Source organism: Xiphophorus couchianus, chromosome 21 (genome assembly GCF_001444195.1).
Source record: "Xiphophorus couchianus chromosome 21, X_couchianus-1.0, whole genome shotgun sequence".
Lineage (NCBI taxonomy): Eukaryota > Metazoa > Chordata > Actinopteri > Cyprinodontiformes > Poeciliidae > Xiphophorus > Xiphophorus couchianus.
The window spans coordinates 13767911-13780939 of NC_040248.1; the positions used below are offsets into that span (position 1 = coordinate 13767911).

Here is a 13029-nt window from a genome sequence, read left to right on the forward strand (position 1 = left end):
TTGCAACGCTCTGTTCTTGATTTTTAGCACTCCGGAATGATAAATGAGTAAAAATCTATTACTCTGCTGGGTTTTGGCATACTTTGAAGAATACATATTATGCTTATTTTATATATATATATATATATATATATATATATATATATATATATATATATATATATAAAAGCTTGCTTTCATTTTTTTCAAGCATTTTCGGTAAAAAAAAAAAAAAATTCAGCAGAATTACAAAGTCAATCATTTTCAGCAGACGCTGCTCATGAAAGCCTGAGACACCTTGTTCCGTTTAATCCATCAGAATGAAACACATTTACATAATGCTTGCTTTGTGGCTAACAAGGTTATGTTCAGTCCACTCAGAAGCAATCAGCGGGACGATCCGAACCAATACTGGACGTTTCAACGGGGAGGGGTTTTAAAACAGACAGATGCGTAAACTCAGCAAATTTAAATGAACTTTTAAACCTCTTACAGTTCTGTGGAAAGTAAACATATCTATAATAAGCATAACATACACTCAACCTTTATAAGAGCCTAATGGGGGAAAACAAAATTGAATCCAACATTTTTTTATTTTTTTTTATTTTTACAAAAAAGTGGTGTGATACAAGCCAAAAGGAAAAGCTTATCATAATCATAATCTGACAGTGAAATTGTAGAAAAAGGTCAACCTTTAAATGTTCTTTAATCTGAGAACATTTCAACATTAACAGAACTCTTTTCTATTTTTTTTTACTCCAAGTAAAATCATTGATGCAGATTACAAGCCCCCCTCCTGTTAATTCTTGAACAATCCTAGAATCAAGAATCCTAGAATTCTTGAACGATCTTAGAAGACTGAACTTCTAAGATCGTTCAGTCTTAGAAGATTTCACAAAGTTGACTCACTAAACATTTCTGTCGTAAACCTGCAGAGAGGTCGCCTCTGACCTGCCTCGCTTCATATTCACACATCAGGAAAAGAATAAATCAGTTAAAATTTCCAAGATAGTATTTTCTACATGAATAATACAAAAAAAAACCCTTCAATTAAATTTGTTTTTGTTTTATACGAACTGTAGGAATGCAATAATTGTAGCACTTGGGATTTTGTAAAAAAAAACAAGAACAAACAAAAAACAAAAAAAACATTGAATCACTAAGGGGAATAGACTTCTAAATTAGTTAGCAGAAAAAAATACAAAAGTAGTGACAGATCGATACACCAACACAAACAAGTAGTGACAGATCGAGTTTTAGCAGCGGTACATTTAGTTGAAACAGATGACAAGAACAAACACAAGAAAGAAAAACAATTTCCCCTTACTTGAATGCCTCAGTTTATTTGTGTATGCGCGCGGTTTAAAAAAAAAACAAAAAAACTACAGATTAATGTGCTGTCAAGGTGCGAAAAGTATCCCGCGCTCAGTCTCATCAAAGTCACTCCATTAAGGCCGACAGTAATAAATGCCTTTTCATCAGAAAGGACAAACCGAGGCGTCGTGTCTACACTAAAAGCCTTTTCACACCGCGGGGCTAATCTCCAGCACTGACCAAGGTCAGCTCTGTTTAAACAGCAAAGGCAAGGAAGGTGGACTGAACTGATATCCACAGGTCACATGGGTGACTCTATCTCGGTGACATTGGCTGGCATAAACTACCTTCAAGCGTCTGCAGCGACAATTTTATGGATCAAGAGGTTACAGCTAAGAAGGCTAAATATATATCTTGCACTATCCTTTTTTTTTTTTTTTTAGTCCAGCAAATGCAGCAAAAATCCTTTATCTAGTCATCTACAGTCAGGCCCAGATGTCCTGTAAGTAGCGCTTCTGCTCTCTAAGTCCTGCTAGCATCTTCATGGCCTCCAGTTGGTCCACTTGAAGCTCAGTTTTAATCATCTCCACCAGGGTCTCATTCACATCTTTGGCCATGTTCTTGGCATCCCTAGGAAGGGGGAAAAATGCACATATGTTACAAAAAACAGTACTGTTAAAGTATGTATGTGTCTTTCATTCCTCCTAAAGTGCCTTGCAACAGAACTAATACCGCTTGGATATTTTCACTTTTTCCCATGTTGCAACCACAGACTTCAGTGTCGTTTGTAGTATTTGTGTGCGATACACCAACACAAAATAGCGTATGTAGGTGAAATGGAAGGAGTCCTGTGATGCTGTTTGTTCACTACTGTTTCCTAAAAAGCCTTTGAGGCCTTTACTGAACAGCTCTGTTAGTAACAGGTGAACTGCACTAACTAGTTGACTTTTGAAGGCAATTAGTACCATTTCTACAAAGGGTGTAAAAGTCATGTGTTAGTTTCCTCTTATTCACAATCATTTGATGGTCTATTGCATACAGTCTAAACATATTTCACAGAATTTCGTAAATGTAATGTGTCAAACACTCTGTTAAAATAGCTGAAGGGGTATGAATACTTTTGCAAGACTCTGTATACCCTGTGACATACCAATAGTTCCCATAACTGCTGCCATCTCTAGAATACCTCCTGGTTAAATCCTCGAGTTTGCTGCTGCAGAGATTCAGCGGAAAGATGGGGATGTTCTATGACTGCGAAAATTCACACGGTTTTGATGTTTCAAAGGTAATTTACTCGAAGGTGAGGAGGGAGGCAGGAGAGTGAGAAACAACAGGAAAAATAATGTGGTATGTACAGTAGCAGCTTTACAACGCTGACAGGATTTGGCATGTTTGATACCCACGAGTCTTTGATGTTTTCTTTGTTCTGACAGGGACAATTTGTACTGACTGAGACAAACAAGTGTTGTAATGCTGCAGGGAGGGAGGACAGCAGGATATGTATGAACTATAAACAGAGCAGACTGCTGCATCACAGTGAAGGAAACAGCAGCAAAGGAATCTGTAATCATGTGACTTGTGTTTGTATCTTTAAAAAGTGAGAGCTGCCTTGTAAGCAAAGCACTGCAGCACACGAGCTTAACAACTTGGATTTGTTTTCATATACCACACATAAGTATGTCTCTTCAAAAAATATGGAACTCTGCAGACATTGGCACAGAACTGAAGTTCAAAAGTAGACTGAGTCGAGCAAATCTCAATCTCGTTGTAATCTGTTGATAACAATGACAAATAGATCTTATCTTATCTTATCTTGAAAAACGGTTAAATATTTGTCAAGCACGAATGATTTTTTTGCAGCTTGCAAAAGATTTTGAAGAGATTACATGGTATTTAGTGGTGGCATCATAAGTGCTCATGGCATAAAATCCGAGTACTGAGAAAGGGAGAACCGATTCTTCTCCATTAAATCTGGCTGAGTTTGAGCAAAGAACAGGAAACATGTTTTGTCTCTAGATGTGCAACACCAGCAGAGACATAACTTAAAAAAGGCTTGTAGCAGTGAAAGGTGTTGACTCAGAGGGGCTGAATATAAATGCTTGCCATAACTTTCATATTTAAAAAAGAAAAGAAAAAAAAGTTGAAGGTCTGCTGTCCTTCTCTTTCAGCTACACAATTAAACACCATTTGATGCTGCTGTTTTTGCAAGACACTGTAGTTCTTGTTGACAGTTGACATCAAGTTGTTGTGCTTGATACTACCTTATCCATTTTGCTGTTTAACGATGCACCAAAAGACCTGTGAAACAGGTCACACAGTTAAAATGACCATGACATGTTCACACTGTGTGATAGTATTTTACCAGGATAATAAAAATGTTCCAAAGCATTGAGGAAAAGGGGAACATAAGATGTATGGCCTGAATCCCTACACCTTTGGGGTGTAATGAAGGAGGAAGGAAGAACAACACAACCCACAAAATCTGAAAGTGCCTGGGAAAATCACTGTAGCATGGCAGACATTTCACCGGTAATTGGTGAACACTCCTCCATGGTAAGCAGGATTTTCTTTAGGAGGGGCGGGGGGGACCGAACACCAGGAACCATAATTTTTGTTGTATTTACACTTCTGAATAGATTGTTCTTTTGAGCATTACAGAGTTTATTAGTAACATAAAATGTTAAATATTAAGGCGTTTAGGGGTGATTAGTATTGTAGTCTCTGACTAAACTCAACTACCAACACTTGTTTTTGGTTATGACTTTCTTTTTGCCATACTGTTAGTGAGCTGAATATGTTTAAAAAGGACTGCTTGCATAGGCCTTTCACCTTTATATTCAAACTTAAGGATAGACTATACTGGGTGCTGCAAGAGAAGAGCATGGGTATATTAAAGAACATTTCTGTTTATGTGATGTTAAATGTCCAGTGAGAAACAAGTAAAGAAGCTAAGCAGGTTTTAAGCTGCTGCGTTGTCAGGACATAAAATTTGCTTCCTTGATCTTGTTTACTTCACGTTAGAGCAAAATCCTCTGGTTCACCAACAGAAACTCTGGTTGGGATAACATTCAAGCAGCTACACTACTTAGCATTGATGCAGTATAAGATTGGGACTTGATATTGGCAAAGGAAAATAAACAAATACCTTCTCTTTTTGAGAATAATTCTTAAAAATACTTAAGTATAGTTAAAAACACTTAAAAACCCAATACTGCTCATTTCAGGAAGCTAAAAAAATCTTACAGTTTAGTTTATTTTACAAATTATATGATTTCCCTGCTAACACAATATTCTTACACAGTGAGGTTTTTTATCTAAATAATTTAATTCTGCAACATACCTCACCCATTCAATTAAAAAACAAAACTATATTCAAACATGTAATCTGAGTAATAAGGACAAAAATGCAGACTTCTATGACTCCCTTCCAACAACAAATGTCCAGATCAGAAGAGGGTAACATATATTAATTTCATCAAGTCAGACTGGACTTACATGAGGATACAAAAGAACCTCAGACACACACACACAGCTTTTCAACAGGTTTGATCATACCAAATTAATAAAAAATATATGCAAGTCTGAAATATTACAGGTTAATTTAATAAGTATTTGCAGTACCTGTTTATATTAGTGCATTATCTTTGTGCTACACCAAAATTGAGTCATTTAGGGTACTGCTTTCATTTTCAGCAAAATTAAAGAATATTTTCAAACAATAGAATTATTCATAACCTTTGTAAGAAACTATGCTGGTAAGCTACAGGTAATTAGATTTCCTATGCTGCTGTGCTGGCTCCACATGTTCAGGTGATTGCTCTTGTAAATTAATTTGTCCACTTTGTAATCATGATAATGATGCAGTTCCGAATGAAAATTAACTTTATACACAATGTGAATCTGTGGTGTACTATGTACCAAAAAGGGGGAAAAAACGAGTTTAAAGTCAAGGACAAAGCAGAGGCAGAGATGCTCTGCCACCATTGTGTGAACACACTGAATACTGAAACAACCAGAACATCAGACAGCCTTTGCAGAAGGATGATGGGAAAAATGATAGATTAGAAAAGGACAAGATACACTCAGGATGGATTAAGATTAAAATAAGATCAGTGTCGGTCTTACCCGCAGACATAGATGTAGCCGTCCTGTCTGAGCAGGATGTCGGTGACTTGTCGGCAGCAGAGCAACAGATTGTGTTGGACGTATCTGGGTTGTGCTGCTGAGGGAGGTTCCTCCTCATTCTTCCTATCTTCTCTGGAGAAACACACTTTCAGGTGATTCAGGGTGCCACTGGACACAAAGTTCTCCAGTTCCTCTCTGGAACGACATCGAATCCACACAGCAATTAGTAAGTTCATATTTCATGTAAAAATTCGAGTAAAGAGAGTCACGTCTCAGCTTTTGATGCAAATGGAGCTGTTGAAGTTTAATGCTAAAAGATGCAATGTAGCTTGTCCTTTAATGAGTTTGTTCACTTCGTTTTTCTCATAGTCCTAATTTGATGTGGGCAGATATCAAGAAAATATCCTGAAAAATGCATTACAAAAAGCTAAGAAATAATTTACATGGCATCAGGCAAAATTCCCATGAAGCGCCGAGATTAATCAATTATTTACAGAAAGCACACCTGTCCATGGACCAAAGAGCTGTCAAAGGATGTCAGGGTAAAGACATCCTCCTCATCCTTCCTTTATGCCCCTTCCAGCATAAAGCTGGAAGGGGCTTGCATCAGCAGTAACCTTGATAAGAAAGTGACAAGTGATTATTTCAAAATGCAGAAAATACAAACTGACCATCAATCTCCCTGAGTGGAGAGCACCATCTAAGGTCTAGCTTAATGCTTTGAGGACTGATTGCCACTGAAGCCACAGTCACCAAACATACTCGTACTAACAAGGCATGAGGTATTTATGGGTGTTAAGGTATATAAATCTTCGACTTCAAAACGTCTAAAATTTTACATCAGTGATGCTAGTGTCCTGAAGTGACTAGAGGATAGGATGATGCAGTTCTGCCCTTCCCTCGCCTGTGGCAGCTCACTGCTTTTTTTTTTTTTTTTTGAAAGCCTCTTCCTATCTCAAGAAATGGATATTTGGACTATTTAGAAAACAATTTTAAATAAGGACATTCCATAAAATCTGACACAATACAATGGACAATATACAGAAAAATAATTTTCTTTTTTTCCTCATCTAGAACACTGACGATGGGTCGTGGACAGGCTTTCACAGAGACAATAACCCAAAATGTTGTCAACAAAGGTAATGAAACAACCAGGCCAGTCTCTAAATCTCAATACAGCAGAAAATTAGGGCAGCAAATAATGGCGTAAACGCAACATTTCTTTTACCTTTGAAGTCATTCTAAGATATACAACTAAGACCTGAGTGTTAAAACATTGCCTTTTCCAGCCTAGTTTTGGTAATTGAGCATGAACCACCTGCCTTGATTCTTCGACATAAAAGTCCAGAGAGGAATCAGCCAACTCATGTCTCCTTAATCAAAACAAATATGCAGAGTGTTTGAATTCTTATCCGTAAATATCTTTTGTAGATTTCTGGTTGACAATCTGTTTCTCTACATTGAAATGATGCTGCTATAAAAAATGTTTTGTTTTTTGTAAGAAACACACAAAAAATAGCAACAAATGTAGACTACTCCGAATAAACAGATGTGTAGCCTTAAGGAAACCATTTATCACTTGAAAGCCAGGAAAGGCTTCAATTTGGAAAAAGGTCATGCGGTCTGATGAGCTCAGATTTCCCTTGTTCCAGAATGATGGGAGCATCAGAGTAGGAAGAGCGGCACGTTAAGAGATGTACACACAACTCTGTGTGTCTAAAAACAGGTATGTGTAGGTGTTGCGATCTCAGATGCTCTGGTCAGGGTTTCATGACACCATGGATTTAAAAATGAAGTAAAATGTTGCCAAACTGTACTGTACTATCTGCTTTTTGAGTTGATTTTTACTCTTCCTTGATGGCACCAGCATATTGCTAAATGGTAATGCCATGATTCACTGAGCCAAAAAAAACACCCTCCAAGCATTTTGAATCAGAAAAGGTTTGAACAAAACTGTGCCAGACAACCAATTTAACTTGTCTAACAAGAGAAATGCAAAACTGGGATCCAGATTTCATAAGCGAGGTCAGGTCGCTGTTCTACCAATCTTTCACAATCAATCCACCCATCCTTCCAGTTATGTCTAACCTTGCTCCGTGTCGATGTTCTGCTTGCCAACTTTATGCTCTTCTATCTCAATGTTTTTATAGGGCCTGGGGTGCTATTGGAGGATGAGGAAGGTGCTGAGGGAGGTGAGGTTTACTGTAGCTCAGAACATCTTGTTTAAAGCTAAGCAGTCGGAAAGAGTACACACACACGCAGCCAATCTCCAACAAAACAAGCCACAGCTCTAAGATCATGGGTGAAGGTCTTTGCCTTAGGGGGTCTATGTTATGAAGTAACCCCTAGACTGAGATAAGCTTTTTTTATACAAAGCCACAAGCAGTGTTGTGAATACTAAAGTGATGAACCTTGTGTTCTTTGTTTTCTTTCGAGGATTCACATTCATCAGCTCCCTGCAATACTTGTTATACAAGCTGTAATTGAAATCAGACAGTAAATAATATCTAATTGTTTGACCAACGAGTTTGTTGAATTTAGAGACAAATTAGTAAGAAGGGAAAGTAGCCTTCAACGCTTGCTAACTCATCAAGTTACTTTAAGTAGGGAAATTGTCCTTTCCAGCTGACCTGTGGGAGACAGCAATAGGCTTGAGGCTCAGATAGATTGATACAAATACCGTCACTTTAAGATCATCTAAACAGTAATGTAGCTTTACTCTCCTGGTGTTGAGTGGTTGGTAGAAACCATACTTTGTCGTAATCTATTCCTGTTGTGGTGTCAATGTCTGTTTATTTTTAATTGGAGGGAATTAGAAAGTAAGTGACAACGATGAGTTTCATGAGATTTTTGACAACAGCAAATAGTCAACGCTTTGCTCTAATATCACGGGTAGAGCTGCTGATTTCATCTATTCATTCTTTCTACCTTTGTAATATTGATAAATACATTAAATTCGATTGGTTTTATTTGTTTGCACGACTGTTCCACCCTCGGTATGACAACCGATTTACAATTGTAAAATAGTTTAAAAGGAGTTGAGCTGAAAAAGGGTTGCTTTATGTGAATTTCTATTTGCTTTTGCACCGTTGTCCTGGACATTTGGACGTTTGATGAATGAGACAAAAAGGGTGAATAAGACACTGAAATTGCTGTGTTGTTTTTTTTTTTGTTTATTTGTGTGTGTGTATAAATCATCTCAGATTTGATAACACCGTGAGCAGAAACAGACAGATGACAAATGAAGGCCAAGTTCTAAGAAGCAGACAATAAATAGAGGATTCTGCACATGCCAGACTACTTGCTGTATTTATACGCATACAAGCCAGTGGCAGTATCGAAGACTAGAAACAAAGCCCAGTGTGATTTTCTAGTCAAGGTTCCTCTACAGCATGAAATCAGCTGCTGTAAAGAAGCTGGGGAAGCATAGGGAGGGGTAAGGGATAAGTGCAGAATAGAGAAAAGCATGTTTGATGTGACAAACAGGCATCAGTCTCCAACTGGGACGTTAAGTGCTGTGTCGCATTGCGACGCACCCCATTTTTGAATTCAGGCCTTTATCTGAGAATTGATCACATCCTGTTTTGACGTTATCGTAATTGCACCCACTTCTTTGGACCGGAGCTCAACTTTTTCTTTGAGCATCCAAAACGTTGGGGGGAAAAATAAAAACCAAAGTAGTGAAAAGGCAGACGTCAAATTGCACTTGCGTTAAGATAAATCCCACAGAGATGAATGCGGGCAGCGCATTTAGCTGATGGCATGTTGTTCTCATTCTGCTAACCTATTTAAATTGAGCACAACTCTTCATGGGTGGCTCATAAAACAGACTAATCACTTTGGTCAACACTGTGGGGGTGTTCATCACAGAGGCCCACACTGTGAACAAACAACGCCCACTACCTGCCTGGGAGTTACTATTTAAGAAAGGGATAGGAGAAACAGAGAGGAACAAACAACATCCTCTGTGATATGTTCTTGTGTCATTAACGATGCTAATCCGTTCGCATTATTTCATCTTTCAAAGGAACTCCATCAGCACCGGGGCAATCAACAAACGCTTGGTGCCCTTACCGGAAATGCTGACCAATTAGTATGAAGTCAGAAGAGAGTTAAGCCGAGGAAAATTAATAAGAAGGAGGATAAGAAGGCTGGATGATAGCTTATAGTAAGTTATGGCCATCCATTATTTTCCATTCTAGTCTTTTAACAATAAAAAGATAGACCTTTAGTATTGCTCAGGTGAATGTGGATTTAGTATCAGGAGACAGATGATGAAAATTCTGCCAGCGTATTTTCACAGATTTCTCTTGGACACAGCCAACAGAAAACAATCATCTGCAACCTCTTCTTTTTAGATGAAATCATTTTAGCTTGAGAATGCAGCGTCTCTTGCTCCAGGAAAAGTATGTTTATATTTTCTCCGTGTGCTTTGATACGGGGCTTTTATTTCTTTTTTGTTGGTTCTCAATGTAGAAAAGGGCAACCCCTACTGATGTATAAATGACAACTGACAGCTAGTTTTATAGGTGAAATCTGCCCAGCCAGCTGACAGAGCTGACAGGCTGTGGATGCACAGACAGTGGTGTGCTTAGAGACAGACAACATAACCATTAGCTGTATTTACAATTGAAATTATATACAAAGCATGAATCCACGTTGACAGCTATTTCCTTTCTTTTTACTTTTATGTCACACCAGCCATTTTGTACTAATTAATTTTAACCAAGGTCCATGGAGATGAACTGTCAAAAACTTTTCACATCTTAATCCTTGGGAGTATGTTGTTGTTTGAAATCTTTGAATTACACCCTGTTCTTATTTATATTGGTTCATACCACTATTTGAGACAGTTGACTCAAAAGGTATGACTATGTGAATACTGACTGACTAGTCAATATACATCCCTACCTTCCTCTGTGGTTATGTGCTTTCCTCATGTCTGGACTCTCTCCCTTGAAATAGAGTGAGTGAAGTGTGGGGATCTCTGCTTAGTCTGCTGTCCCAAAGACCTGACCATGGACTGAGTGGAAGGTAATGGATGGATATACATATATGACTATTTATTTCACTCATAAAACCACAGGTAACTTGTCAGCAGTCAAACCACGTAGAAAGTGACGCCAAGTTGACTCAAAATTTTCTGTAGCAGACAAAGATTTGGTTCCAGAAAAAGAATCTGGTACAAAATGAGTAAAACATCAAAGGTACAAAACTGTGAAGAAATCTAATAACCATTTTTGACATGCATGAAAATGATATTACTTGTTTTGATGATAGAAATCTGTAGGAATGAGCATTCAAACACAAGCTTCAAAATGGTGCATAAAGATTCATGAATGGAGCCACTGCAGTTTACTTCAAACCCTATGTGAAAAATTTTAATTAAAATTTTCTTGTACAGTATTTGAATCAGCTGGTTAGTTCTTTGTATAATGAGTGACTATATTTGCAAGGACATAGTCAGAAATTCACACTTCATTTTCTAAACACACTTGTAAAAGTGCAACATCTGTTTTTATTGCAAAACACTGACAGTTTTTTAACTACATTTAGTTTGTTTTCACTTTATATGTGCGTAAAAACTTTAGCAGGCCGCCAACATGCGAAAAACTGTTTTGACAAACTGATGTAAGTCCTGATTTTTCTCACCTCTGCAACAAATGTTGCTAAAAAGTGTTTGCATCAATCCATTTACTGTAGAATGAGTTGGAATATTATGCTTCCAGACAAAAAGTAGATGTAAAAGCTTTTGTGGAGATATGATGGGTATAGAATACCTTAACAGCATTATATTCAGAAGCCAAAGAGGTGAAGATGAGTGACAATCATCTGCAGATCTGATTCGGTAAACTTATCCAATATTCTAGACAATAGTTCCTCAAAACTAAATAGAAGGAGACAAATATTCAGCGCACCTTTGGTAAAATCTCATCATTTATGTCATAGTAATGAATTAAACCAAGAACTTTCCCATCAATGAACAAAAGAGCTTGTGATTTACTCCAGCTTCTTTAACTCTCAAACGGTTAGTAAATACTAAATCACTTCAAGAGTGGCTTTCAACAACCGCAGTAGAAGCTATAAAGAACGCTGACACCCAACATTAGTTACTCAGTTACACATGCAGAAGACGTGCAGCACACATTAGCATTCTTTTGGAGTGGGCCTTGTGTCCAGATGACAAATTAGAGCCCGATGCCGTCTCCACTTTTACGTTCTGTTTGGTCTCCCGCAGCATCAGGGGAAATCTTTCTATTTTCTGCCACCCTCTACTTGCTAACTTTATCTATAGCTGTAGTGGTGATGAGAAGGGATTGTGGCTTTAGTTGTTTGTTTTTTTTTTGTTATATAAATAACTTCTGGCCAGTACTACAACAAGAAGATAAAAGTGAACTCAAAACAAAAGTTGTAAAAAACCAAAACACAGCAAAAAATTGTCAGTTTCAGAACATGAAATGTCTTGCTTTTGCATAAAAACAGAAAAGACACGTGTATAACATTTCCCCATCTTATGTCCACAAGCTTCAGTGTATTTTGTTAAGATCTGATGTTATAGGCCAAAACAATGTGGTGTATTATTGTGAATAGGAAATATAAGGATATATTTGTGTTAAAATAAAATTTTACACTTGAAAACCATAGAAGAGTTGCATGAATATATATTCTTCCCATTGGAATTCATCCACCATCTATTGCTGCAGAATCAAGACTTTTGGGGGGAAAAGATCTCTGTCAGCTGCTTTGTTCATTTACAAACTTTAGTTCTGGTGTTTCTTCAGTGCAAAATTAGGTTCATTGTCCTTAGAAGGTGAAGCTCTGCCAAATTCTCAGGTCTTCCAAACCCTCTAAAAGCTTTTCTTATGCAATTCTTCTGTTTTTAGTTTGTCTTTCCACCAATTTTGGCCAGTTTCTCTTCCCATACTGTAGAAGTATGTTTCAGTGTGTGACAGTGAGTTCAGGGTGATGTGAAGTGTTACATTTTCAATACACACGACACCAAGGTAAAAGAAAAATACATTTGGTTTTATACCAGAGCAGTTTCTTCTCTGGTGCTGTGTCGCTCTATTTAGCTTTACCTTCATTCAACTATGGCATCTTTTTTCCACTATTTTATTAAACCTTAATCAAATTCATCCTCATACATCTAAGTAAAACCTTCAGAATAATTGAGGTGGAAGAAACTGATTTCAAACAACAGCTGCACATATGTGACTAGACAGAGAAGCTAACCAACACAGAATATGTTGGGTATGTTCAGCTTACCTGAACAGGTAGTCTTTGTTCCTGTAGCGACAACCAAAGAACAGCCAGGTTTCACCAAACTTGGCCTCGGGGTTTTCCTTCTTCTCCTCCTCTCTGAAAGTCAAACACCGGATGTTAGCAGTCAATCAATACAAGCAGACAACCAGGCCAGATGGAAGAGAGAGAGTCCTTCCTCGCACTAGAGGTTAAAGAAGAGGAGCGACACAATTACTGACACAATTATTATTTTGCTGTCACAAACCGGCTGCAGTCACAGCAAAATGAGAGCCACAATTGCTTCAAATGAGGAAATGAGCATGTGTGCAGAAGCGAGGACATTATACTGCACTTATGACTACATTTCAT

General features: G+C 37.7%; 1 protein-coding gene across 4 annotated transcripts in view; it reads right to left on the minus strand.

The window, feature by feature from the left end:
- Positions 1–260: 260 nt before the first annotated feature.
- The window catches only part of mtrr (5-methyltetrahydrofolate-homocysteine methyltransferase reductase), a 36864-nt gene continuing 24095 nt past the window's right edge, over positions 261–13029 (minus strand). For all 4 annotated transcript variants that reach the window (XM_028005468.1, XM_028005469.1, XM_028005467.1 and 1 more), the window contains 3 exons: positions 12685–12777; positions 5419–5613; positions 261–1923 (listed from right to left, as the gene is read on the minus strand). In XM_028005468.1, coding sequence (XP_027861269.1) covers positions 1779–1923; positions 5419–5613; positions 12685–12777 — 433 coding nt within the window. In that variant the 3' untranslated portion in view covers positions 261–1778. The remainder of the gene's footprint in view (positions 1924–5418; positions 5614–12684; positions 12778–13029) is intronic.